This window comes from Cavia porcellus, unplaced genomic scaffold, assembly GCF_034190915.1.
Source record: "Cavia porcellus strain 051 isolate PalLab524CR breed Dunkin Hartley unplaced genomic scaffold, mCavPor4.1 scaffold_5, whole genome shotgun sequence".
In the NCBI taxonomy this organism is placed as follows: Eukaryota; Metazoa; Chordata; class Mammalia; order Rodentia; family Caviidae; genus Cavia; species Cavia porcellus.
The window spans coordinates 64,435,393-64,462,231 of NW_026947488.1; the positions used below are offsets into that span (position 1 = coordinate 64,435,393).

Sequence of the window (26,839 nt, forward strand, 5' to 3'; positions counted from 1 at the left end):
GCCCAGTCAAGCTACACAGACTAAGGACAAAGGTAAGAGGAGATTGAGAAGGGTGTAAATCATTACAGCATGGACATCTACTTCTCAGAACTGTGACAGATAATACTTGACAATGCAGATTTAGTTATGGAAAAAAAAGAATGTAGGGCTGAACCCTATGTAAAGTATAATTTTTGCCTAGCTTTCTAAAACTAGAAGTCTGTTTTTAAATTATTCACAAAGTAAAACTGAAGTATTGACTCAAACCAATCAAAGCCCATGTTGTTTTAGTGAGGAAATTGGTAATTTAAATGCACACATAAATTCCTCTTAATGTAAGGAGGCTATTCGCATCCATTGGTCCATAGCATTTACTTATAAAATTGTAAGGAGTTTCTCTTAGTTCCAAGTACTGTAGATAGGGTAATGATCAGTATCTACATAGAACAGTGATCTGTTTAGTCAAGTAAATGGAGGATATGTTCAGTCATCCAGCATATCTTCATCCAGATTGATATCTGTTGTGTCAATATCTTCTTCTAATTCCAAATTGTCCAAATCTACTTCTAGCTCCAGTAAGCTCTGAAAATGAAAGGAAGAGGGTGGTAATGTTACATGATACTGTGTCAGAGAAAAGCTACCTAGGTCACTCTCCAAAGTGAGAGCTAAAATTGGCTTAATGGTCAGAAAGAGCTTCTTCTCATTTCAAAGACCCTACTATGAAATTTTACCACAGATTGTATCACTTAAACCATAGGCCTGCATGTGTTCACAAGGTGGGGGTGAGATGAATGATGCCTGACCTACCTTTTCTTCTTTGTTGGCTGTTTGGGAAGCCACAATAACTGGTGTGGGGGAAGCAGGTTTTCCATCAAGTTCCTGGAAACAGAAGTACAGATATAAAGACCAAAGAATTTGTCCAGAAATTTAAATTTTTTCCCCAAAGCAAAGAAGATCAAGATTAGGAAGTGGGAGACAGTACTGAAAATCAACAGTTCTCAGCCAGATTATCACATGTGGCACCTACTGACCTGTTGAGCTACAGATCTTGAGGGCTGAAAGCCTTTTGCCTCCTCCATAACGTTTCTCTCTTCATTTGGCTATCAAGTAGAAAATGATGAAATAAAATATTTTGAAATCATAACTGATCAGTAATATGGCCTAAACCCCAGGTATTGGCACAACCCAAAGTCACGAATACAATTCCACCCTGTCGTCACACTGAATGAAGCTTGGTGTCTCACTACGCACCGTCACAAGTGGGTATTGCTTGGCTGGCAACAGGTCAGCATGTGTCTCCTTTACCCACTCTTCAACAACAAAGGCTTCTTTTAATCCTGGGAAAAGGTTTTCATACTCTGTAGGGTCAGCAAGGGATTCTGCTGCTTTCTGATTGACTTTTGAAAGACTCTCTCTCCACAGTTTGACTACCCTGTTATAAATATGGAACCAAAGACAGACTAAGTAATTGTGTTCTATTTTTGTTTGAAACACATTTTCCTACAATTAAAGGTGTACCTTGAAACATGACTGGGTAAGTAAGTTCGGGCTAGGAAGGCAGCTTCTGGCAGTCGTCCTGTTCTAATCAAGAGCTCTAAGCAAGCATCCAGCCTAAAGATGAAAAGAGGAGGTACTGTTATATCAATAAAGGCTGTCACAGTGATGCACAACAGAAAGATACGTGGATTTAGTGCTGCAAAGTCAAACCTTCCCCAACTGCCCTCACATATTTGCTTCAGTTTTACTGAGCTGTTTACTTGTCTTAGGTGATATTTTATATAAAAAAGAAAAAGATCAGTGGACTTTAGGAATATGAAGGATAAAACAGCTTTTGTAACTACTATCAACTTACTTAATTTGAAAAACATTTTAATTTAAAAAGAACCTAAATGGGATTTGAAGGACTTGACGTAGGATTAGCAAATTTCACACAAAAGACCACAATATTTATCTGGCATTCAGAAACCAACTAGAGCAGATATTTTATTATCTGGCCTCCTGCTGTCAGACAAATGTCTCAGCCATCACCTGGTGGCTGCTGAGAAAGGAGTTCACCCTGACCACCTCATTTAGACCAATAGTGCACAGGATCCTCGTGCAAAGGTGAGAACCATTGTCCCACCTGTTGGCCATCTTAGCAGCTCTCCAGAACTCATTTTTCATTTCCCTCCAAAAGTCAATGTACACATACTGTTTTTTCCCCTTTTTTGAGGCTGTCTTGCTATGTAGTTCAGGACAAACAGTGATTCATCTGCTTCAGCCTCCTGAGTGTTGGGATTACCGGTGTGTGTGCCACTACTCTCACTACAAATACTGCTTTTAATTGCCGTGCTCACCAAGGTCTTACAGACTGAGTAATACTTACTTGCCCTGTAAAAAGTAGCTCATAAAGGCCACGTTATTTTTGCCATCTTTCTCTGCACCCTCTGCTAGCTTGTTCACCATGCTAGCATTTCCAGAGGCAGTGGCCAAAAGCAGCAGACCCCCATAATCCTGGGCATGGTGCAGGCATTCCTGGGCTAGGCCAAACTGACATTTACTGATGGCAAGCTCAGCAAGCTGTTTCCACTTCTGTTCTGACTGTGAGAAAGAGTTTCCAAGTTAAGATACATGAACACTCATGTTTTCAAAATCAACATTATTCTGTTACTGTATTTCTGTTCCAAAATGGAAGACGGATACTAAGTTGTGCTTGTTAAGTTGGCTCTTAACAGTTGAATAAGATGTATATTGAGAAAGTGAAAATTATTCACGTATTCAAAATTCATTCAATTTTAATGATACATGAAAAATATTTTTATTTTTTAATTAAACAGAGAAAGTAACATCTAACTGGAGTTTCAAGGTAATTAAATTGCAATCATTTGAATGTATGAATTTAATATTTTTCTGAAAAAGTGGAAAATTATATCTTCAATAAATATTATCTGGCATTTGTAATTTCTTAGAAATCAAAACACTATTTACTTGGGTGATCTTAGCAGCTAAAATTTATTTCACTTATTTGAAGTTGATTTACTACTAGTATATGCAGGACTTACACAATTGGGAATACACAATATACAAAGATGTAAAAGGTTGTCATGAAGCTGTCTTTAAGCGTCAGAACCCTTTAAACCAGTGTCTTTTTTGATAATTTGGGTTTCTGGCAAATTACTGTTTTGTCTGTGCTCAGACTTTCTTGGCAACTTTACTTACTATTTTACATCACTTACTCTTGCAAAATAAATCTCACCTAAGATAGGAAAACAAAATCACACTGCTAAGATTATCTTGAATATAATTTGCTTAACTTATGCAAAGATTAATAATGCAACTTTGAAAAAGTATCATCAAAATGAGTCACTAATTTCCTTGTGAGAAACATTAGCTAACAAAACATCCCAACAAGCACACAGAAATACCACTGACTGGAAGCTGTGAATTAGTGCTTACCTCGGCCTCCACTGCCAACTGGTATGCAATCTTCAACTCTCCAAGCTGAAGAGCCAGCTCAAAACGATGCTCAGGATCTGTGGATACTGTAAGAGCCTGCTGCTTGAAGCCCTAACCAGATTTAGAAAAAGAAAAATGGATATATGTGTGTGATTTGTGCATACAAAAATATGTCTACCAAACACAGTGCACATACCTAAAGGCCAATCCATTTCCCATTCAAAGGAAAAAAAACCTTGCTGATAAAGAAGTTAACAGATGACAATCTGTTAGGACTGGACAAACATCTTGTAGCTAAAATACTAATCACATAATGTCTACAGTTTAGATAATGGGAAACTCTAGTAAAACAATTAGTAAATTTAAAAAGTGTCAGAGTGATTGCTGACATTAAAGAATCACTGCATAAGAAGCAAAAGCAGTGGTACAAACTCAGTTTCTAGTATTCTCAACAAAGACATCTAGGCTAGGCCTCATTTTACAGATGAGATTAGTGGCAAAGAAAAGGGAGACAAACATAATGCCTTAGAGCCTGTCATCTGCGGGCCATTTAACAAACATTTTGCTTTCAAGCTCAGACACTGATCAAGTGTGACTTTCCTATGTCTTCAGTGTTGGTCTCATACCCAGTTCATTCATCAGCAAGTATCTCAAAGAAGAGAGAGCCTAAGATTTTCTTTCCATCCTTTATTAAACCACTAGGAACAGCTTTTAAGTCAGCTATTAGTAAATTAGCTTCTCCTACAAGACAGAGAGCACGGAGGGAGGGAGCAGCTACGGTCAGGTGCTCTAAAGATGTGGTGGTGTAGTGAACGCTCAGTATGGGATGGCCAGGGTGGAGAAGCCAGGCGGCTTTCGCCCTTCACTTCTATTCAGTTAGATCTTCAGGATGGTTTTATTCTGTTGGAAATACTTTTGACTTTTCAGATTATCAAGCCACCACTTACTTCCATCCATCCATGAGTACAATGTGATCAGACATTCTAAATAAAATGATTCCTTTTCTTCATTAAACCTAACAGTAAAAGACGATCTTTGGAACTAGTTTCATATGTGGGCAAGGGTGATCAGATTAAATATGTTGGACTGAAAATAGGTACTTTTGCTTTCCCTCACATCACCACTAAAATGGCATTAAGGGACTTAAAACAAATTTTTAAAGGCATAAACGTCCAAGGATATACTAGAAAAGGAGGAGAAACAAGACTAACAAAATCTTGGAAGATAGAAAGCTAGTAAAATTAGTACAGAAAATGAATCCTAAGACATAAATCAGGAGTGAAGACAACACAGAAATAACCTGATTCACACGTCTGAACTGCCAAAGGTATATCAAGAAGGACAGTCATAAAAAACAAAAACAAAATCTACCTAAAATTGTTTGACATTCAGCATCCCTCCTATCCCAGCACACAAGGAAGTCAGGCCAAGATTCTTTTACTTACTCAACTAGAGGGCCTGGTAGTATTGAATATCAAAAGAGATAATGAAAATGGATATGGAAACTAGTGAAATCCTAAATACTGAGATTCCCAGCTGTCTTCAACTCCAGAATTATGGTGATAGGGGCCTTCTCTTTAAAATCTAAGCAGCCCAAGCTGGAAAGACTTAAAAAGTATTAAAATGTTGATCCCATGAGGGTTCTATGTTACTTAGAACAAAGCTGATGTAAGTGCTTGTTAAATTCAGTAAGTGAATAAATGAAAAGTGATAAGATTTGTTAGAGGAAGATACTGAGATGGCATTCTTTAGTTAAATGACAACTACTTTACTTACTGTGAAGTGTACATCCAGGTTCTACCACAAACAGCCTTCCACATCTATTGCTCATACCTCCTTTCTTAAATGAGGGTCAAGGATCATCAGAACATGAGTAGAATCTCTTAACAGGGAAACACAATGACTAACTCAGATCAATAAAAACCACTTGAATGCAGCATACAATGTAGGAGGAAAAGATAACTTCTGAATACAAGCAAAAATACTCAGCCTGGCATGGTACAGGTCTGTAATCCTAGCTCTTTTGGAGGCTCAGGCAGAGTTAAACAACCTACACAACTCAACTGAGAGAAATCTGTCCCACACAATAAACAGATAAAAAGTGCTCAGATGTAGCTCTGTGCAAAGGTCCTAGGTTCAATCTCCAGTTTAAAAAATAAAATTTCAGACCTTCAGTAAGATAGAAAACATCAGAGTGGTAGGTAACAGAGAGAGTATTCAAAACAGAGTATTCAAAACAGAGGAAAGAAATCAGCACAAAATGATTTGTGAAAATCTCTTCAGAAATGAAGAATGCATTTCCTATTAAGAGTTCATCTAACAACCAGCTGAATGAAAGAAAACATTTCAGAATAATAGGGACAAGATCCAGAAAGCTTCCAGAGGGAAAAAGTAGGTCATGTACTAAAAATCAGGAAGAAAAATGTCTTTATGCTCCAACAATAACTTGAAGCTAGAAGGCCTTCAAAATTCTGAGAAAATTACCTCCAAAGTAGAATTCTACACCTGGTTGAATGGTCAAGTATGTTTAGCATTTTCAGATACTGAGTGTTACAAAACACTTATGTCTATAAATAAAGTGTTTTCTAAGCAAAGTGCTGAAGGACATAAACATAGGAGTAAACCAGGAAAGATGACAAGATGTAGGCAATAGAGAACTCAAGCAAGAGACAAAAGGAAGCCTCAACATAATGGTGAAGAGATATTCATGGTGAATGGAAATACCAGTGTGGTCCTAGGCAGACTAAACAAAATGAAAGGAAATCTGCAGAGCCAGAAAAGTCTAGTGAGAATTTATTATAAGTATCTAGAAAATTAAGCAAAGAAAAGAACCAGCAATTATGAACTCCAGAGAAAACAAGTGATTATAGGGAAGGAAGTTATAGTATACCACATGGCTTAGCTGTGAAGACGGTGTATACAGCAATGGTGTAAACATCAAATGCCAATCTAATCATGATACAACTATTCTGGGAGGATAAGAGATATTTGTATATATATGTGGTAGTCACATGATGAGCAAGAAAGCTAATTCCTCATTCCCATAGAGTGGGGAATCAAAAGAAACACCTAAAGCTGAAAAGTGAAGAAATCACTGCTGGCTACTGTATGTTAGAGATGTGGAAATAAATACTATACTAAAAGAATTAGGTAAAAGTTAAAAGCAATTACTTTTGGGAACGGGAAGGGGACAAAGGAAAGAAGGGAAATCTGCTTTTTCTTAAGTTTTGCAGAACTATTATATACAGTGTGCTTTGACTTAAACATTTTTATATTAAGAAAAAGACACCGATCATGGTAAATTTCACATTACATACATTGTCACAATTTAAAAAAGGCAGATGAGATAGAAAAATGCTGTTTAGAAATAAAAAACTAAGAGATTAGAAAAACGATATACAGAAGAGAAGACTGATAAACCACCATCAACATTTCAGCAGATATGAAGGCCACTGAGAAAGGAGCAGGAAGACTGTAAGGAGATTATACCACATCCTACAACAAGTGCCTTAAAATGACAAGACAAATTCGATCACCCTAAGAATAAGAAATGTGGTGATCATAAAGTAACATTTTTCAAATCCATACTAATCTTCCTTTAAATCAATGATTTTAAAAAACAAGATGAAAAAAATCCCTTACTTGCTTTTCCAAAAAGTGTGCAACTCTGGTCCTTTGTTCTTTTGGAATGGTAGGAAGGACTTTATCAGCCATGCTAAAATCCCTCCGCATGACAGCTGTTTGGTATTCCAGAACTGAAACCAGCAGGGAGTAACTCACGATGTTCAATTCTTTATCCCCCAGATAAAGCCTGTTATCTTTAGGAATATAGCCCAGAAGATACATTGTCCTGCAAGAGAAATAAGACATTAAATCAGAAGCCCAAATCTGTGTGCATAAGCTCACACATAAGCATGCACAAGCACACAGGCATACACACATACACACATACCCCTTGCTTCTAGCTCAAAATCTTCCCATTTGATTAATGCAATTTTGGTTAACAACAGGCAACCTACTAAATCCAGAACTTGGAAAAATCAATCTGTTATATCTATAAGCTATTTTTCTTTAAAAGCATACTTTTAAGATTTAGGATGCTTATGACAAAACAACACTCAGCTACCTGTCTAAGTGGGCAATGGTGACTATTTCTCCTCCGACATAATAATTTAATCTGTTTACAGAACTTGTGTAAATGAAACAGTCGCCCACCCATAGCCCTGTTTTCACAATTTCCTGAATTTCACCAAGAACCTGTAGAAAGAAAATAAAGACTATTATTACCTTATTCAATATTAAAAATCTGACAATAACAAAAAGCTGAATATGTTTGAGAGTGATACGGTAAAAATACTGGATGCAAAGTAAAATTCTACTTCAAGAAACTATTTCCTTAGAATTTATCTCTTTTTTCTCTAAGGACAGATTCCTAGTTGAGTATGTGATTCAAAACTATGAGTTAAAAGAATGTTAATTTAAAATCCCTAATACGTATGAAACTAGAACAGTATTTCATAAGATCTTGAGAACATCCCCACAAATGGGTGGTTTACTTTTACCATTTCGGAGCTAATTTAAAACTCACTGACTAAACAGTCTTAGAACCAAAACAACTTCAAATTTGCTAACCAGGAATACCAGAATAAGTCTAAAGATTTCCTAACATCAAAGCAGAAATTTTTTAAAACATTTTCAGATTCCGTCTTTTGCATTAAAATTTTAATTTTTGCATTTACTCAGAACCCCTTAAATACGTGTTCCCCAAGTCTAATTTGTAATAAAATGTTAAAATCTGTGGTCCGCTGTAAGAACACAGATCATTTAAAAACAAAGCTAAAGATGTGCTGAATAATCACCTCAAAGGCATCTTCAATGCCATCTTCAGTAACCCCCTCATGTGTTTCCTGTGCAGCCAACACTTTTTCTGACAGATACTTAAGGATAAAAAATGATTCTTCAGTCGCAATACAGACTAGTTCTCCAGAATCTGACCAGAAAATCTGCAACACAACAAACACACAGACGACCAATTTGAATTTCTGAGTGACAGGACAACTGCAGATATTTTGTTTCTCACAAGAATAATCTCACAGTAAGGTAGTAATTATGCACTTAACAATTAGACATAGCATATTTCTGCATATATTCCAGAGGGTGGACAGGGCAAGGATGTTCTATTTGGCCTAACATTAGGAAGAGCAATAGGAAACACGCAGCAGAGCTGGATTTGTGTAATACAGAGAAGCAGCAATGGTCTATTTGGAGCCTTTTTACTTTTTTCCCTAATCACTTCCCCTAAAGAAATTTTAGATATGTAACAGAGATATAGCCTACATCTGTTAAAACACATACACAAATATATAATGCAAATATATGGTACATTTGTACACACATCTATGTTTTATACAGAGTAAAAAAGCCTCCCAAACCATTTTTTTTCCCCTCTAGGGAGCACTATCAGCATACTCTAGAACAGAACCAGGACCTCAGGGAGTCTAGTTTGTCTGTAAAACCTAAGTTTCCTAACAGTGAGAGCTGTCAAAGCAGCGAGCACTTCAAAGGTGGATTTGTCACTGGTGATGGTCCCAGGTCCCCTGAACTCGAAGCCTTCTCCAGGTAAGCATGAAAAGGTTTTCTGAACGAGGCGGGAGTTTTTCAGGCCTTTCTAAATCAAGAATCCTCTGACTTGTTTTTAAAGCATGCTTTCTAATTCTGTCAGAAGCCCTTAGAATATGAATGATGTTTGAAATTTGTATAAATTTTTATACTTTTCAAAATATCTAATGTTTACTGCTTCATTCAACTACCACCATCCTGATTTTCTGAGCAATGCTAAGGTAAATGGCACTGTGTTCAGCACAATAAATGGACAGCAGGGCACAAAGCCACGATTTGGCTCCAGAGGTCCAGAAATCATGATTCATTTCAGAAACAGTGGGGAAAACTCACATGTTTGGGCTGAATTTCAATTCTGCGTATGAGTTCTGTGTTGTCCCAGTCATAGAAGGCTAAGCCATTTACAGATCTGACGCCCAACAAGAAGCCTCCGTAGATGCCTTAAAAGAACATAAAAAAGATCTTGCTTATGTATTTTTGGGCCACTACAAAGGTTCTAAAAATGTAAGTAAATAGGACTCACTTTCTGCTCCAAAGTCTGGTTTGAATGACTTTTTTTCCTTAAAGTTCTTAAATATTTTTACAACACTGTTGCTCTCTCTTATGGCATATCTGAGAGGGATAAAGAGATGGTAAACACAGCATATTATATACCAAACCATAACTCCACCAGGTAGTAGAAATATCTTCAAATATTTCTGATTAATCATACAAAAACATTAAAGGAATATTTGAAGACTGACAGCTATATTTTTTCCTAGAACTCAGAGAAATGTAAAGAGAACTCTTTACAGTTAGAAAAATATAAGGACTGGTTATACTATGTATTACACAGTTAGGGCTTACAAACTACTTTACAAATTGAATATGATCCAAATGTTTTTAATAGGTAAATGATCAGACAAATTGTGGTCTATTCATACAATGAAGTACTACTTTGCAAATAATGGGAACAATTAGTGATAAAAGGAACATGAGTGAATCTCAGAAACAAGATGAGAAAAATAAGACATGAGAGTGTATACTGTATAATTCCATTTATATGAAATACCAAAGAAGACAAATCTATATGTTGACCAGAAATAGACCTGTGTTTGCCTGGGTGGGGCTGGGGTGGGGTGGTCTGACTATTAAGAGAAGTAAGGGGTGTGGGAGGTAGAGATGTTCTTTGTAGAGATGTAATTTGTCCAAATCTACTGAATGTATCGTTAGAATGGTACTTTTTAAAATGTCAATTATAACTTATAATAAAGTTAATTTAAAGAAATTAAGAAAAACTGGCAAGTAGATTAGTCAGTTGTGTTTGTTCATCAACAGGAAATGCATCCAGCCTTCTCTTGTAAACAGGAGCCGCAGTTACGACTGGATATGAAACTTGTGTGAGAAATGACCTACTGAGTTCTTGGCTTAGGAAAAGAAGGATGCTAAGCAGGCTTCTGACTGTATACAGCTCAAAAGACAGAATTATCAAAATAGAGGAAAGAGTATGCAGAGATGTCAGGCAATCCATAAATCCCAATTTTATTTAGTAACAAACTATTTCCTAGTATAAAGAATTGTGTATGTATATTTGGGAAAACAAAACAGTGAAGAGGTAATTCAGCTGTGGTCTGAAAACATGAAAGCCTTAATGTTTATTACATCCACCAACAAAAATCAAAAAGGAAGCAGTCAGTGACCATATAGTAAAACAATTCAGAGTTTTCTAATGTCTCAGAATATTTTATGAATATTCTGAATTCAGACAAAAATTCATTAAGAATGGAGGTGGAAAACACCACTGAAAATTTATTTTTAAAAGATACCATAAAGTTCTCACTAAGATGATGTCACAACACAGCACCCCTCCTAATCAGCCCATGAAAGAGCAGCAGTGCCTTAGGAGGCCACGTCTCATGGAGGACTTCCGAAGGACTTGATGTGGGTGCGCACTCTGCCTTAAGCTCATAAATACAAGGTTCTGCCACAGGAAATGGCTGCTGTGTTCTTAGTTTAATGGAACAGATCAGCCTGACTGAGCCAGCTTGATCCTAACTACACAGAGAAGGACAGACATCACTGAGAATGTAACTCATAACACCAATCTACAGTCAGGGAGATGGAGATATTACAAAACCAAAACTTACTCAGAGGAATCGTGGGCCCACGCAAACTCCTGGGCAGACCCAAAGCTCTTGTTTCTCAAGGCCATTGCTGTGTAGATGATATACTCCCCATCACCACATACCACAACAAACCTGGAGCAAAGAAATCAGGGAGAGAATCACTGAGGGCCAACAACACACAGAAGTTAAAAAACAACAATTCATTCTTTTGGAAAAATAATTCTAATAAATGTTATTTCAGTCACTTATTGCAACTTAAAATCTTTTAAAGTAATAAAGCTAGACAAAGATACTCAAGGCAACAAATCCAAAATCAAATTATGAATACAGGATTATTGCTGAAAATGTTATCACAAGGCCTTCTCTTATAATCTGAGGAGGTGACATAGGAAGGTGATAGTAGCTGGAAATACAGAGGAAGATTCCAGTTATTCTCCTAGTACCTGCTGAGTACCTGTTATTAGCACTTTGCTCAAGACTTCTGTACCTTAAGAAAACACTTTGTCATTAATGGAAGGTTATCTTCATTGAAGCTATTTTTTTGTCTTTTTTTTTTTTTAATTGTACTGCGGATTGAACTCAAGACCTCATGCTTGCGCTTATGTCGCTGAGGTAAATCCCCAGTGAAGTTGACCATTTAATGAAGAAAAATACCTAGGTTTTAGTGATTTAAATTTATAAAATGGATTTAAATAAACAAAAATATAATGCTGAATAATCAACAAAAAGTTCTCAACTGACACAAAGCAGTTCTCTTCAAAGTTATCAACTAGAACATCATAATAACTGCTATCTAAGCACTGCCAAAGGTAAAATGAAACCAACAAAGAATGTTTTATTATAGTAAAAGAAATATATATAATGCATTCTCAACCTTAAGATAATTATATTACAAATGTTAATAGACATCATTTATTGTACTCTTGAAGCATACTTACTTTATTAATATTCAAGACAGCATTATAAGATGCCCAGACCTACTCTAAAATAATTTTTAAAGTTTTTTAAACCTCTATAGGTTTAAATTCATTGTTCTAAGAACTCCTCTCTCAAAAATGTTTGGTGCTTTATTAATGTTAAAGGAGAAACAACAGCCCCAATGTTGAGTAAGAATTATTACTAATCTCAAAAAATGTTCTAAAAGGACACATACCTCAGTTTTTCTTCTGAACAGCAGTGAGTCAGAGAGTAATTGGCATCTACTAAGTCTCAGGGTAGGACATGATCCTTAACCCCAAAGGGGCAACACATAAGGGAAGAGTAAGCAAATACCATTCAGTTCTTGCACCCCACATAATGACCAGACAAACTGGCATGGGCCTGGCAGCACTGGGGATTCTGAGGGAGCGCAGCTCAGTGAGGAGTGCCAGGGGATGCCCACCACAGGAATGTGCTCTACACACACAGCAGCTCAGAGATTCTGGTGATGCTTACCGCCCGTTTGGGTTGTGCTGAATTGTCTGAGGGTATATTTCACAACTGCCCATATCCTTTACCGCCAGTGGCAATCTTTCTCCATCTTTAATTTCAGCATCTCCCATTGCTTTTAGGTTGGCCTGCTGGACTTCTGAGTGCTTGGCCCAAATTATCTTGCCATTGGCATCCATGGACATGGCAGGTTCTTCCCGCCCAAGCTGCAAATGAAATGAAATATGAAATGAAATGAAAAGTAAACAAAGCCCCAACAAAAGAGATAACAGAGAGATCTGTTTTCTTTCACTTTATATTACTACTACTTAATCTCTGTGCTTACTGACACAAGTGCCAACGAACCATACTGATATCCTGGAAGATGATGACGGTGGCTTTGCCTATGTCCATTTCTTTAGAGACAGCAGAATTACCTTAACAATGATGCTCCCTTCATCATAGCCCAGAGCGACATTGTTGGACCCTCTTAGACTGGCAACACACCACACTCTTTCCATTCCGTAATTCAATGTGCTTTCAAGCCGGTAGGTGCTTGAATGCCAAATACGCACTGTTCCTAAAAAGAAAATGGTGAATATTCCCTTTTGATATGATATTTAAAAAAATTAAATGACATGAATAAGCCACACAAAATCTCTCTATTCCAATAGAAAACACTTGTGACTAATTTTATGGTCAACTTTAATGACCAGTGTTTTGGATCTATTATCTAACTGATGTTTACAAAAGTAACACACATGTAATCATAGAAACTTATAAACAAAACTAGGAAATATGATTTTCTTCTCACACTCACACTACAATCCCAGGAAGAAGACATTATTTTCCAATTTCATAATCTGTCTGTACCACACTTTTGTGAAGTTGCAGAGCCCAAATTTGAACCAAGATTTGGTAAGCTCTGGAGCACATGCGTTTTCAGTTTTTCTCTAGAATACCTCGCTATCCTCTTATTTAAGTGATAGAATCAAAATACAGTACATTAGAATGATTGTGATGATCAAGCCTCTTTATTCTTTGCTAGCTTAAGACTAGCATTCTAATAACAATATCAAAGTAACTAGAAACGGGGCCGGGGATTTAGCTCAGTAGCAGTGTCTACTTGGCAAGCATGAGGTCCTGACTTCAGTTCCCCATACACTGCCTCTCCCAAAACTAGAAACTCCCACTACAATGTAGAAATATTACATTGTTTAAATATTCATTGAATAATTACAAGCAGAGAAGTAAATATATATCCTAACTCACCATCTTCTGAACCTGTGATGATGATTGGCAATTCAGGATGAAAACTAGCACAAGATACATTCTGGGCGTGTCCCTCTAGTGTCTGAACACATGTTTTATTCTGTAATTAAGGTACAGAAAACATTTTTATTAGCAAAAAATAAGTAACCCACTTTTATCAATGCACAGACACACTATCAATGATAGTAGCTATGTTTTCACATGAATTTTTTTTTTTTTTTTTTTTTTTTTTTTGGTATTGAGGATCAAACTCATGACTTGCACTTGCCAGGCAGGCACTTATGCTGCTGAGCTAAATCCCTGGCCTTTCATATGAATATTATTTCTTTAAATTCTTAGCCTAATGAGTTTCTTCTATATTCAAATATAAATTTCAAAGTTTCAAAGCAAACTTGGGTTTCTAGGTTTTACTGCTCATAGAAACTTTTGGAGTTGGAGACAAATATCAAATTTAAGCAAAAGTATAGTAACCGAGTTTATAACTAGGTTTATGGGAGTTCTGTGTGGAAAAAGCTTGTGTTATAGCTATGACATCAATCACTGAACAGCTTATTTTCAAATACATATAGAAGTCTGCCACGTAGGCCACATGAAGATGTCTAACATTAAAATGTCAACATTTCTAAATTCAATTATTAAATGAAAAACAAATATGCCAGCATTTTATTTTTAAAATCTTGACATGCATTTGTAGATTTTTAAAAATATTACTGAAGATTGAACCCAGGGCCCTGCACACGAGCACTCTACTGCTCAGCTACGTCTCCAGCCTTGCAGTCATTTTTATAGAATTCTGAGACCACAATTTAAGTGCAAGTACTGAAGCCTTCATTTCTTATGCTAGGAACAGAGCTTAGTAACCAAATTTTAACTGCTCTTGAAGAAACTGTAAAAAATGTATCTAAAATACTGAGTAAGGTAATGAAAAAAGTATACCTGATAATCCCATATTTTAACAAGTCGGTCATCTGCACCTGAAATGAGGTACGGTTTGTCGCCACCGCTGTAGTAATCAATACAATTCACACCTTTCTCGTGTCCCTCCAGAGTGAAGTTTGGTGACGAAGAGCCCAGCTGCCACACCTTCAGAGAGTAACAGCATCTGCCAGTCAGTGCAGGCCTTCGCATTCAGAAGGTGGATCCACCACACTTCTGACATACAACAGGCAATGGCAAAGCCCAGAAGAGAAAAGCTAAGCATTCATTCTTCCCTCCCACCTATTTGTTTTAGTTATCTCCTTTTATGTGAATTTCCAGAGGGCAGAATCACTTGTCAAGTTCTCTGGAAATGCCATTATTCAGGCTTTATTCCTAGAGATTATGAATACATACAGTTATCTACAATGAAGCCCAAGGACCTAGATGTTAACACTGAGAATCATTACTTTAAATGCAGGTAATGATTTTACAGGAGATTTAAGTGTAAGTACAGTAAGATGTAGTGAAAGAAAAAAAATTACTGCTTGATTAAAAAATTTAAAGCATAGCAAATTAGTCAAAAGTTATAGGACTGAGCTTTATCTTTATAAATATTTACTGGTTGCCTACTATGTCCCTTTGGAGAGTATGAAGGTGTGTGAACAAATATTTGCCATTTACTTGTACGTGTATTGTGACAAATTTTACTTAAGCCAAAGATAATTTTTGTTCCAAAGATAAACCTAATTTAAGTTTTGAGGTTTTAGGCTAATTCAAAAGCAAGGACAATCTAACAAAAGGGAAAAAAAGGTAAGATCTAATCCTAAAAAATTCAGACATGTAAGAGTTCATATAAAGGAAAGGAAAAACAATAAATGTTGTATGAAATTAGATGTGTAAGCAAAAGTTAATGTGATTTAACATCTATGCATACAGATATACTTTAAATGTTAAAAACTATGACTGACTCACTGCAGGACATGTTAAGCACCTAGTATAGGCAAAGCACTGTGCTGTTTGCTGCTGAATCCCTGTTTGGAAAAAGGGGAAAACACCAGTTCCTGGCCTGAATGTCTAGTTTTTCAGAAGATAAAGATTTGCAAAAACATTAATTATGACTCTATGTGAGAAAGGCCATAGTAGAAGCAAAAGGAGTGGAAGGAATGGAATAAGCATTAATTAGATCTGTTTACAAATAAAGCAGACCTCTTGTAAAGCTTCTCAGCGGAGCTGGGGATTCAGCTCAATGGCATAAGAACCTGCCTTGAAAGCAGGCGGTCATGAGTTCGATCCCCGGTACTGATTAAAAAAAAAATTTAAAAAAAAAAAGCTTCTCAGAGTTAAGTTTTTGTGCTAAGCTTTGAAATTTGTGTAGTTCTCCAGAGAAAATTAATCAAAAAAGGAAAATAAAGAAATAGAAGGCAGAGGAAAGAGTTCATAAGGGAAGGTTCATTTCCAGAGGAGACAAAGGGTAAAGATGTCTCCTAACATTGGTGCAGGTTAGCTGTGGCATCCTAAGACACCTGGACTTTACACTACCCTGAGAACGGATAGGATGTAATCTATGGCAGTGGTCTGGGGTAACAGTAAGAAAGGGAGAATGGAAGCAGAGAATTCAAATGTAAAATAGATTAATAATGATGTGAGGTCAGCAACGAATACACACAAAAAAAGGAAAGTAATAATTTAGAGAAGATCACAGCATTTTTCTTATTCTGGGCTAAAAAACAATGTGCTGCTTTTCACATGGAAAAATGTTCCTTCTATAAAAGATTTGCTACAATATTCTTCTAAGTAGAACATGTCTTTCCACATCAAAATGAGACTATTTTGATTTCAAAATGAATTTGTGAAAGAAACTTCTAAGGCAGAAGTAGCTTTCTAGATTGTGAGGAGTGTAACACCTCAGTAACTGTTTCACCGGCAATGACACCTTACACACAGAGCTGTCCCCTACCTTGATGGTCCTGTCCAAAGATGCACTGGCAAACTGATTGTTATCTTTGGGGTTGATCACAATCTGCATAACATAATGGGTGTGTCCTTCAAATACTTGTGAACAAGACCATTTTTTATCCCAGTCCCAGAGCTTAATAAGCATGTCATCTAGGCCAAAAGAAAAGCCTCAAATTAGTTGCAATTTGTATTTTCTTTTTCTATTTCAGAACTAAGACCCAGAATCTTTGTACTTTAAGACAGCAAACTTAACATCCATCATGTATTCATGATTTAATGAAATATAATTATACTGAATTTTCCAAAATCCTTAAGAATAAACCTAACTTTATAGCAGAGTGGGAATAAAATAAGTAAAATAGACTACTAACAGCAATATAAAAAGCTATGAAAAAATTTATAAAGAATCCACTAATCTTAAAAGCAAGAAAAGAGTAATACAGTTTAATTAGATAATGATAGTAATGATAATTGAGAGAATAAGCATTTGCTCTTGTAAGATTGGTTTTAAAAAGTTCTCAACATGTAATTTAGAAACTAAAAGTACTCAGAGATACTGACAATTTGGTGCTATTCATTTTGATGGTCCTCCCAAAGGTTCACTGTTTTATATGAAATACTAAGAAACTAGTTTGAATATAAGACAAAACAGAGTAGGGTCTATAGCGATCTGCCAACAACTACTCATCAGCATGTAAATGAGCTTTTCTCTTAGCCTTAACCAGCTAGACCTTTACGTCTGCCTTGACAGGAATCAGAGCAGTTGTTATACATTCTTAAGTACAGTTGATATTTCACTGAAATGTAAAAGCAAACAGCATCAACAGCACAGTAATAGATTTAAATGTTCTTAAGAGCTGTTTGGAATTAAAAATTTATTGGTAACAGCAGGCAAAGAATAGCATGTCTCACTGAATGAAAATTAATTACCCAAAGAGATGCATGTGACCAAAGGAGGTCATCTCTTACCACTGCTAGTCAGAATGAAAGGCTGGGTTGGATGAACAGCTATACAGCGAATGTAGTCGGAGTGTGCTTCAAACATATGAACTCTTTCCAGGGTATTGTAATTGAACACTCTGATCTGCATGTCATCCTAGCAATAGGAATGTAAAAACCATCATCACTGTTAGGAAGCCAATTTTACACAACACTGTATTATAGAACCAAGGAACAATATCCATGCTTCAAAACATTGCATCAATTAAGCTGGGCATGGCGGCGCACTGCTATAATCCTAGCACTTGGGAGGTTAAGGCAGGGGGATCGCTGTGAGTTTGAGACCAGCTAGGACTACACAGTGAGTCAAGAGGACCCTGAACTACCTATTGGGGCTCTATTAAAAAAAAAAAAAGACAACAAAAACATTACATTAACGAAACAAATCAGGAATCCAAATTCTGCAACCAGTTTACACAATATTGACCAAATAAGAAAATGGGATTTGAGACTCATAGAACAACTTACAGCTCCTGTTACAACCCAGTTCTTCCTTGCAACAAACTTTGCAGCTCGAACAGGAAGATCACATACTTCAAATGTCTTCACCAGCGTCTTTAAAATTTAACAAGAATATACACATTGAGCTATGAGAGAATAACTGAAAATTCTATTCTGCTATATTTAAAACATCTGACCACTTAGGTCACTTCTAGTTTAAAAATACTGTCAGACTAAAACATGAAAACTCAATATTCAAATGAAAAAAATGGTCTGATCAGCTTTTTCTTAAATAGATTCATAATTAAAATGTCTTTAAAAAGAAAACCAATGTCCACAAGGTGGCATTCTAGATTTCCTGTGATCTGGCCCTTTCCTCCCAGTCTGCCTTACCTTGCTACTCCCAGCTCACCTTTGTTCCCATTCCCTCTGTTTGGATACTCTGCCATGGAAATTTGTACTTTTTTTCATAACAGCATTTTATCACCCAATTAATTTTAATATTTCCTGCCATGTTATGTCCTATGGATGGAAATCATCTTCTCCACCATATGACCAGAACCTAAAACGGTGGCTGGCATGTACTAAATGAATTCACTCTTAGCTTTTGGTTTCTTCTTTAAAATTGAACTTGCAGCTGTGACTCATAAACAAGTATAATTCTTGGGGGCCAGGGAGTTAACTGAGTGGCATAAACGCCCGCCTGCCTGCCAAGTGTGAGGTCCTGAGTTCCATCCATCTCCGGTACCAAAACAAACAAAGAAAAAAAACCAGATATAGTTCTTTTGCGCACGTTAGCAATATATTTCTATACAAATACTTTTTCTTCCTCAGTAAGTATAAAAGCTTAAGTGATTTAGATGTGTTTTTGAGCTTTCAAAGTATATTACATACAGAGAATAAAGGCAGAAAAACAGAAAAACCCTTAGAACTGAAATGAATGGAATTCCTTGTGCTCTTACTTTTCTTTTAAAATTTTTTAATTTTTTAGATTTTATTTAAAGAAAAAAGAAAGAAAAACAAGACAAAACAGAAAAAAGGGTAAAATACAGAATTTCAAAGTGCGCTCTTACTTTGATTCTGCAAATCAAACTACTTTTCAGTCCCTGTTTGTACTAGAAAAATCTTACTGGCTTAGTAACCATGCGCACTGAAAGACACAGGAACTATGCCACAAGACCTGTTGAGCCTACTCTGGCTTTCTAGGCCCAGATGTCAAAGATTTTCTACACAATGCTTCAACAAATGAGGACATCAGTGCACATTCACACAAATGTGATATGATACTGCCACACAGAACAGATAAGAAATGCAGTCTATAAGATGCAGAAAAATACAGGAAAACTCAAGAGAAGCCAACCAATCCCAGGATATGCAGAGCAGTAAAAATCAATCAGCTGCCAAACAATCGTGGTTCCATACCATTTTGGGTGCTGTGGCTGATACAAGTGACACAAGAAATGATCTACATATTCTAGAGCTAAACAATCTAAGGGGGAAGAAAAGCAACGCCCTCTAATATATGTATGTTCAAGGTGAATTAGAAAAGTCATGACTAACACTTATATAGTCCTTCACAGGTCTCATACGTAATTTTAAACATATAAAAATCTTAAATTTATATAAATACAATAAAGATTAATATGGTTAAAAGGCTCCAAGTGATAAAATACTGTCAATTTAATCTCTTTATTTAAATTGAGGCACATTTGAATTTGCTTCCAAAACCCCTTCTGGCTCTCTCCAAAACATTGCTCTTGATACACATGAATGGCAAATAACTCTCGTTGGTGATAATGGGAAAATGTAGGCAGTACCAAGGATCAATTATTTAATTAAGACATACTAGGTATCTACCATGAGCTGCATACTCTGCCAAGTAGTACTCTATTCACTGGAGCAACAGTGGGAAATAAGACCAGGGAATCCTTGTCCTCATAGAACCTCCATTCTTAGAGGAAAGAACATTAAAACATAAAATTAACAATGAGATTAATGACAAAAGAAGATGACAACAGCCTGTAGGAGGGTAGAGAAGAAAACAAAAGGAAAAAAAAAAGGGGCAAAATAGATCTCCAGAAAAAATGGAGATATATTATAGTAAAGTTCAGAGAAAACAAAGGGAAGTACATCTTGGCTTAGGAACATTTCACAGAGAAATGGCAGTGCTGACAGATGGGTAAAGTGAGCCAACAAAGGAACCCTCTGTGAAGAATTAGGGTGGTGGGAATCCAACCTGTTAGGCATAAACACTAAACACTAAATAGAAACACTAAATAGTTGGGGGGACAGACACAGGGAGACAGACAGGAGGAGGAGGAGTAGGTAGGAGAGGTAGAGGAAGAGAAGTAAGAAGATTGATAAAGATCTGAAACTGCAGGAAACAGAAGTTTTGAATTAGTGATAAATGGAATGCTTTTTGTTCTTTAGTTCAGCAAATTATTATTAACAACTTAGCTACCTATGAGATAATGACACAGGGACTGGGATATAATACAGAACAAAATGTTACTATGTATAAAATACCAAGGACAGGGGGACCTGGTGTAGTGTGCATTATAATGAATGTAACAATGTGAGAGTATTCTTAAGGTTACTCTCAACTTTGGTTCTCTATTTTTGCCATCTTAAACTCCTGAAGTACAAATTTTACATGGGCTTCAAGAATTTAACGTTGAGGGTAAAAATAATATATAAGTAGACCCACAGCTGTATGACAGAGTGCTAATAATGTTTTTGTATTTAAGAAAACGTCAAAGATAGTCAAAAAGACTGGAACATTAAAAGAATGATAAACATTAAGACAGACAATTTATAACAGGCATAATCATACTTACAATCAAAAGTTGACTATAGTTATTTCTATAAGGCTCTTGAAAGCTACCTGTATTTCATTACATTGAATATTTGGGGGAAAATAAATAAAAATTTAGAATATATTCTCAAGATAGTTAGGATGGGAAATTAAGTATTGTTTTGTTTTGTTTTGTTTTGGTACCGGGGATCGAACTCACAACCCCGTGCTTGCCAGGCAGGCGCTTGTGCCACCGAGCTAAATTCCCAATCTTCAGAAATTATGATGAAATGCTTTATCTATAGCAAGTCAACATATATTTTAGCATCAGGTTCCCAAATTTCAAAGAAAAGCCAAGATCACTGTATCAGAGTTGCTACATTTAACTATCATACATATCTGCAAGTTATACCCTTGTAAATGTAGTTTCTATTTTAAATAATTTATACCAATTTGAGAAAGCAGTGTGCATATAGGTCCTGGACTCATATTTGTAATAGCTTTTCTCATTCATTATAAAAAATGTAATACAGTGTTTATTTTTAATAAAGTCTTTAAAAGAAATCTTACCTGTGTTTCATGATTCCAAACGCATACACTACCATTGTAAAGACTTGCTAACATCCATGGTTCCGTAGGATGTAAATCTACACTCTTAACTCGATCAGATCTAGCAGTTAGTTTCCTCTTGATATCAAGTCGAAGAGGCTAAGGAGAAAAAAAATTTAAAACAGTAAATTTGTACGCCAAATAAAATATATTTGAGATATCAATTACAATTTACTAACAAGTTTAAAAATGTTTTTACTTTGCAAAACTGTAGGCATAGTTTTAAGTCTAAAACACGTCTTCAATCATACATAGAAAAAAAGAGAATTTAAATAGAATTTAACTTACACCAGTAGTTCTTTTAATTCTCAGGACCTCTTAACATACTTAGAAAATTATATTGTCTATACTCAGCCAAAAGGCTGAGAAGTGATAGAAAATTCTGTTTACAAAAGAAATTTAATAAGAATGGCAATGTTGCATACTTTTATAAAATTTCTGAATTCTGACTTAATAGAAGACAAGTTTCTCGTGTTTATGCTTTCATTATGTTGTGATATACTGTTTTGATGTGTACCAAAACAATACCCCATTCACAGATATGTAGCTGGACTATTTTAATAATCATTGAATAACAGGATATTCTTCAACACCCCATTAAAACCTAAGATGTGATAGTTTCTTAAAAGATATTTATAATGTGGAATCTGACACAGTGTCAGTGAACTATATGTATTTTGTTAAAATCTACTGGTCTAGCCTTTGGATCTCTTAATCAGGTATGATTTCATAACATCACACTTTGGTCATCTGAAGGTACTGGCTCACTGAGTAATGAGGTCTTCCAAATGTTGGCACATTTCATTGTATTCTATCAAAGGATATTTACTACCTAAAGTACTACCTAGTACTTTCACTGATAAGTCTTTAAGTATTAGAAATCCCTCAAGCTCATTATCAATGTTCTCTAAAATTCTAATTTTCATATGAAAGCTCCAGTGCTATCAGTAGCAACAAATACCTCAGGGACCAGCTAACTTCTAGGCTTTAGAATATGTCTACCAGGTTCTCAGTCATTATTTCAAGTAAATCTTGCAACATTTAAATAGTGCAAGTGTTTTTCATAAGACAGCCACCAAACTTCAGTATGCAACAGAAGTTTTTTACTTATTCTCCCCATCTCATTATACAGAATATTTAAAAAATGTGCACTCAAATGTTGAGATGTAATAACAGTAGTGTTTACTGTCCCCACTTAAAAAACCGTGTGAAGAATATATACTTTCAGCTAATACACTAGCAAGTATACATTACACCATCAGGGCAAATATTAATATAGTGAAAAGGGTCAGTAAGTTTTCACTATTAAGAAAACCATTTTTTTGGGCTGGGGATTTAGCTCAGCGGCATTAAGGGCCTGCCTTCCAAGCAGGCAGTCATGAGTTCAATCCCTGGTACCGATAAAAAAAAACCAAAAAGGACCCCCCCCCAAAAAAAAAAAAAGAAAATCATTTTAATCTGTGGACCTCCTGAAAGAGTAATGGGGACATCCACAGAACTACAGAACACACTTTGAGATCTCCTGGTTTATAGACTGTCTAGTTAATAACTGTTACAATATCTATTAGATAATATTGTACCCATGTCATTCGCATCATATTAGAAGATATTCAGAAGAAGTGTGATTCATGCAATTCTAATAACTCTAAGCTATAGTATTAAATGAGTTATTCACAGAAAAGCAGACTTTACTTTAGCTAAAAAAAAAATTTTTTTTTGTCTTTTTCCTTTTCATCGGTACCAGGGATCGAACTCACGACCGCCTGCTTGCAAGGCAGGTGCTTATGCCACTGAGCTAAATCCCCAGCCCCTACTTTAACTAAAAAATTAGTAATTGCAAGTGAGGTGTGATGAGTAAAGGTTATATCCACTTCATGAAGACCTTTGGAGTCAAATGGGAATATCTGTGGTACTGTCATGAATTTAAGTTACACGAACCTATCACAAAATTAGAGCAATTTTAAATAAAAAATATGCTTTTGAGTCAAAGAATACTAAGAGTTGGAAACAGTTTTTCTCTTTTTCAGCCAGATTCTTCACCTGCACTATGAAAAGAAAATGATAGTAATTATTTTCTCAGTTATCCCAAGCATGTCATTCTAGAAGGAAAGTTAATTCTGCCTAGGGCAATAGGTTTAATTCTCCCTTGCAGGCCGGTTGAGAAAGACTGATTTAAAATATACTTGCCTCTTGCCAGGGATTTAGCTCAGAGTAAGTGCCTGCCTGACAAGCGCCAGGTGTGAGTTCGATCCCTGGTATCAATCAATCAATCAATAAAATATATTTGCCTTTCAACAGCTCTTACACACAACCTCAAAGTTCCTGGCAGGCTGAGGTACTATCACATTTTCACTGTTATGATCTCCCATAATTATGATGAGTGGGATAATAATTTACTTTTCAATAGAAAATGGAGCTAGCAGAGATAATTTCCTGAAACAAAGTAAATACTTCACCTTTTCGGGTCAAAATTGGATCAAGACTACTTCCAACTCCTCTTAGAAATATCCCTCAGTTTAGGGACAACTTTTATTTCTGATTTTGTGAGGAAGTCAATTCCGTGGCTCCTCAATTGCCCTGAAAATGTTTCTTGTGGTATCTCCCTCTCCTTCTCAAACCTTCTACTTTTAAATAATATTTTCAATTTCTTTTTAGTTTCTGGAAAGTAGAACTTTTTTATTTCAACCATATCTGGATTTTGTACCACTAACTAATATCATAAATTTCACCTTCTGTTTCTTGTTTCCTCAGAGGCAACAAACATAAAGCATCCCTGTGCCAGGAACCATGATGGGGGCTTTTGCATAAGCTAAAGCATTTAAATACTTTAGTAACTAGGAAATTGGATATTTACAAACCATGTGTTTTATTGTAACAATGTTGTAACTGATAATAGAAAAAAATGATATTCAGAAAGTGAGCCAAGAAGTTTTAAACAACCCTAATATACCTCTACATATTCCTAAAACACAAATCCCACTTTAAAAAGCACAGACAAGAGCTCCTGCTCTGATAGTTTCTTCAACATTTCAGTGACAATTTTATATAAGGCGCTGTACTAGGTGCTGTGGCACAAAGACGATTAAGATGCATATGCTGCACCCTCGTTTACAAGTGTCTTCCTCCATCTTCCAAAAGCTGTAAGACTTAGGTAGCTTAAATGTCACTTTGACTAATAAGACTCTTCTGATTATCCTAGTTTGTAACAAGTCTTTCCTAGAGAACCCTTTAGGTTTCATTTTTGTCATTCATGATACATTGTGCACATATCTCTTTTTGATTTCTAGAGTGACAGTCCTTAAGGGTAGGACTGTTGTTTATATGTGATTTTATTTCTGTAATACCTTATATATTTGTGAATAGTACGGTTAGGAGATAAGGACAGAAATTACCACCCATGTCTACATAGTCATGCTGGATTTAAAGTTCTACAATGCATTTTAGATATGTAATATGGGCTAAGTTTATTTAGCCTCTCTCTCTGGTTTGACTTTAAACCAGAAATAATACTTGTTTGCTTTTTGATGTTAGAGGGTTAAATTGAGAAATCAGTTAAAGCAGCACTTGGTCTATGGCAATCACCCATAAACATTATAATTCCTATCTACAAGTTATTATGAGCATCAGGTAGCAAATATTTAGCAAAGTGCATGGCACAGAGTAAAAACTGACAATAAATGAACTAATTTGTGTTTTGTACTTTCTACAGAAGATTTAAAATACAGGATCTGTGGAAGAACTGTTTTAGCACCTCAGCCCACACTTTATGGATAAGATAATCTATGGATGCTCAAGTTAAATTATAGTGTTTTCATATCTCCTACATACAACCTCTTACATACTTTAAATCATCTCTAATTACTTATGATATCTAACATGATGTAAATATTCCAAATAGTATTATAGTGTATTTTTTAGGAAATGATGACAATTTTAAAAATCTTCAATTATATTCAACTTTCCCCCCAAATATATTCAACCTGCCCTTGGCTAAATCCGTTGACTTGGACCCAAACACACAGAGGGCGGATTGTGCACTAAAGACTGAAGGCAATAGTTCATTATAACAATATTTGACTCTTGAAATTAGTCGAATGCAAGAACCTTTTTCATTAAAGGAAACACTGCACACTTTAATCAGCAGCCTGTTTGAATGTCTTCAGGGGTTCTTAATCTGGGAACTCATATAAGTATATAGATGAGAATGACGTGGGGCGAGGTATCTATGAAGGAACACAATTTTATGCAAATTTTTGTTCCTCTAAGCATTTTTCTGAAAGTATCCACAACTTCCACCAGGTTATCCAAGTGATCAACCTCTGTCACTGTTCCAGCTCCAGCACAACCAACATGTACAGACTTAATTTTTTAAAATGCAAGCTAAGAGGTTGAAATTATGAATCTCCAGTGTTCCAGCTCCAAAATTTTTGGCTATATGCTTCAGAACAAGTTTCTTAAAGGGCAAGACAATGTTTAAAAATACAGACTTGCTTACACTTTTTTTAGAAAAAACATTCTTACAATACTACATTTTTTCCTTATTACAATACTTAGGTGCAAAAGCATTTGAACGGCATGTCTGAGAGTAATAACGTAAGTGTGCTGTCCTGCCTGCTATTCTTACCAACCACGACATCTGCAATGAGAAAAGCACATCAGCCAGTTTTTATACACTCCTCAATCCTTCTTCTCCCCTAAAAGACCCGGGAGCTGGGCTCCCAAGCATTAACATTCCACTTCTGACTCCATATACACTACTTTTTTTGGTCTTCTGTTTAAGTTCGTAGTTTGTGGTCAGCACACTCGAAAAACGAGTCCTACAGGAGTGCAAAATGAGCTGTCACCGTTTTAACGTTAGAATGAAGTACTTTTGTCACAGCTGCGTTCAGAGTTCACGGTTTCTGCCCCTTTCATTTCCCTATACCGCTGACCCAATGTAGACTGCAGGTGTTCTGGCTAGCGCCGCAAGAGCAAAGGGAAACAGGGAACCCTCGCTCGCAAACTACCCCAGTCTGTGGGTCTCCATCACCTCCTGTCTACCAGGACTCCCTACTCCGCAGGGCCGAAGGCGTCGGCCACACTGGGACCACAGACCCTGGTATCGTGGCCCAGGAGTAGGTCACAGCGGACAGGGCTCCGCTTTCTCTTGCCAAGTCTAGACCTACCATAGCTCCGTCGGTCCAAGCCCGGAGGCCTTCACTTCCAGCGATGCAGGCCCTAAAAAACCCACCGACCAGCGGATCCGCAGACTGACTGACGTGGAACTTCCGGGAAGCGATTCTCGCGATAGTCCCAGGCCAGGCCC

The 26,839-nt window shown here is 36.3% G+C and overlaps 1 protein-coding gene across 1 annotated transcript; it reads right to left on the minus strand.

The window, feature by feature from the left end:
• Positions 1–332: 332 nt before the first annotated feature.
• On the minus strand, positions 333–26,839 carry Copb2 (COPI coat complex subunit beta 2). Its single transcript, XM_005006707.4, has 22 exons — positions 26,700–26,839; positions 21,496–21,633; positions 18,159–18,245; positions 17,661–17,787; positions 16,693–16,841; positions 14,754–14,900; positions 13,818–13,917; positions 12,983–13,125; positions 12,573–12,772; positions 11,160–11,270; positions 9,557–9,645; positions 9,367–9,473; positions 8,274–8,417; positions 7,541–7,671; positions 7,057–7,264; positions 3,415–3,525; positions 2,345–2,559; positions 1,498–1,590; positions 1,231–1,411; positions 1,011–1,079; positions 787–858; positions 333–561 (listed from the first exon to the last, which is right to left on the minus strand). Exons 1-22 carry the CDS (start codon positions 26,700–26,702, stop codon positions 463–465), a joined length of 2,724 nt encoding a protein of 907 aa, XP_005006764.1. The 5' UTR covers positions 26,703–26,839; the 3' UTR covers positions 333–462.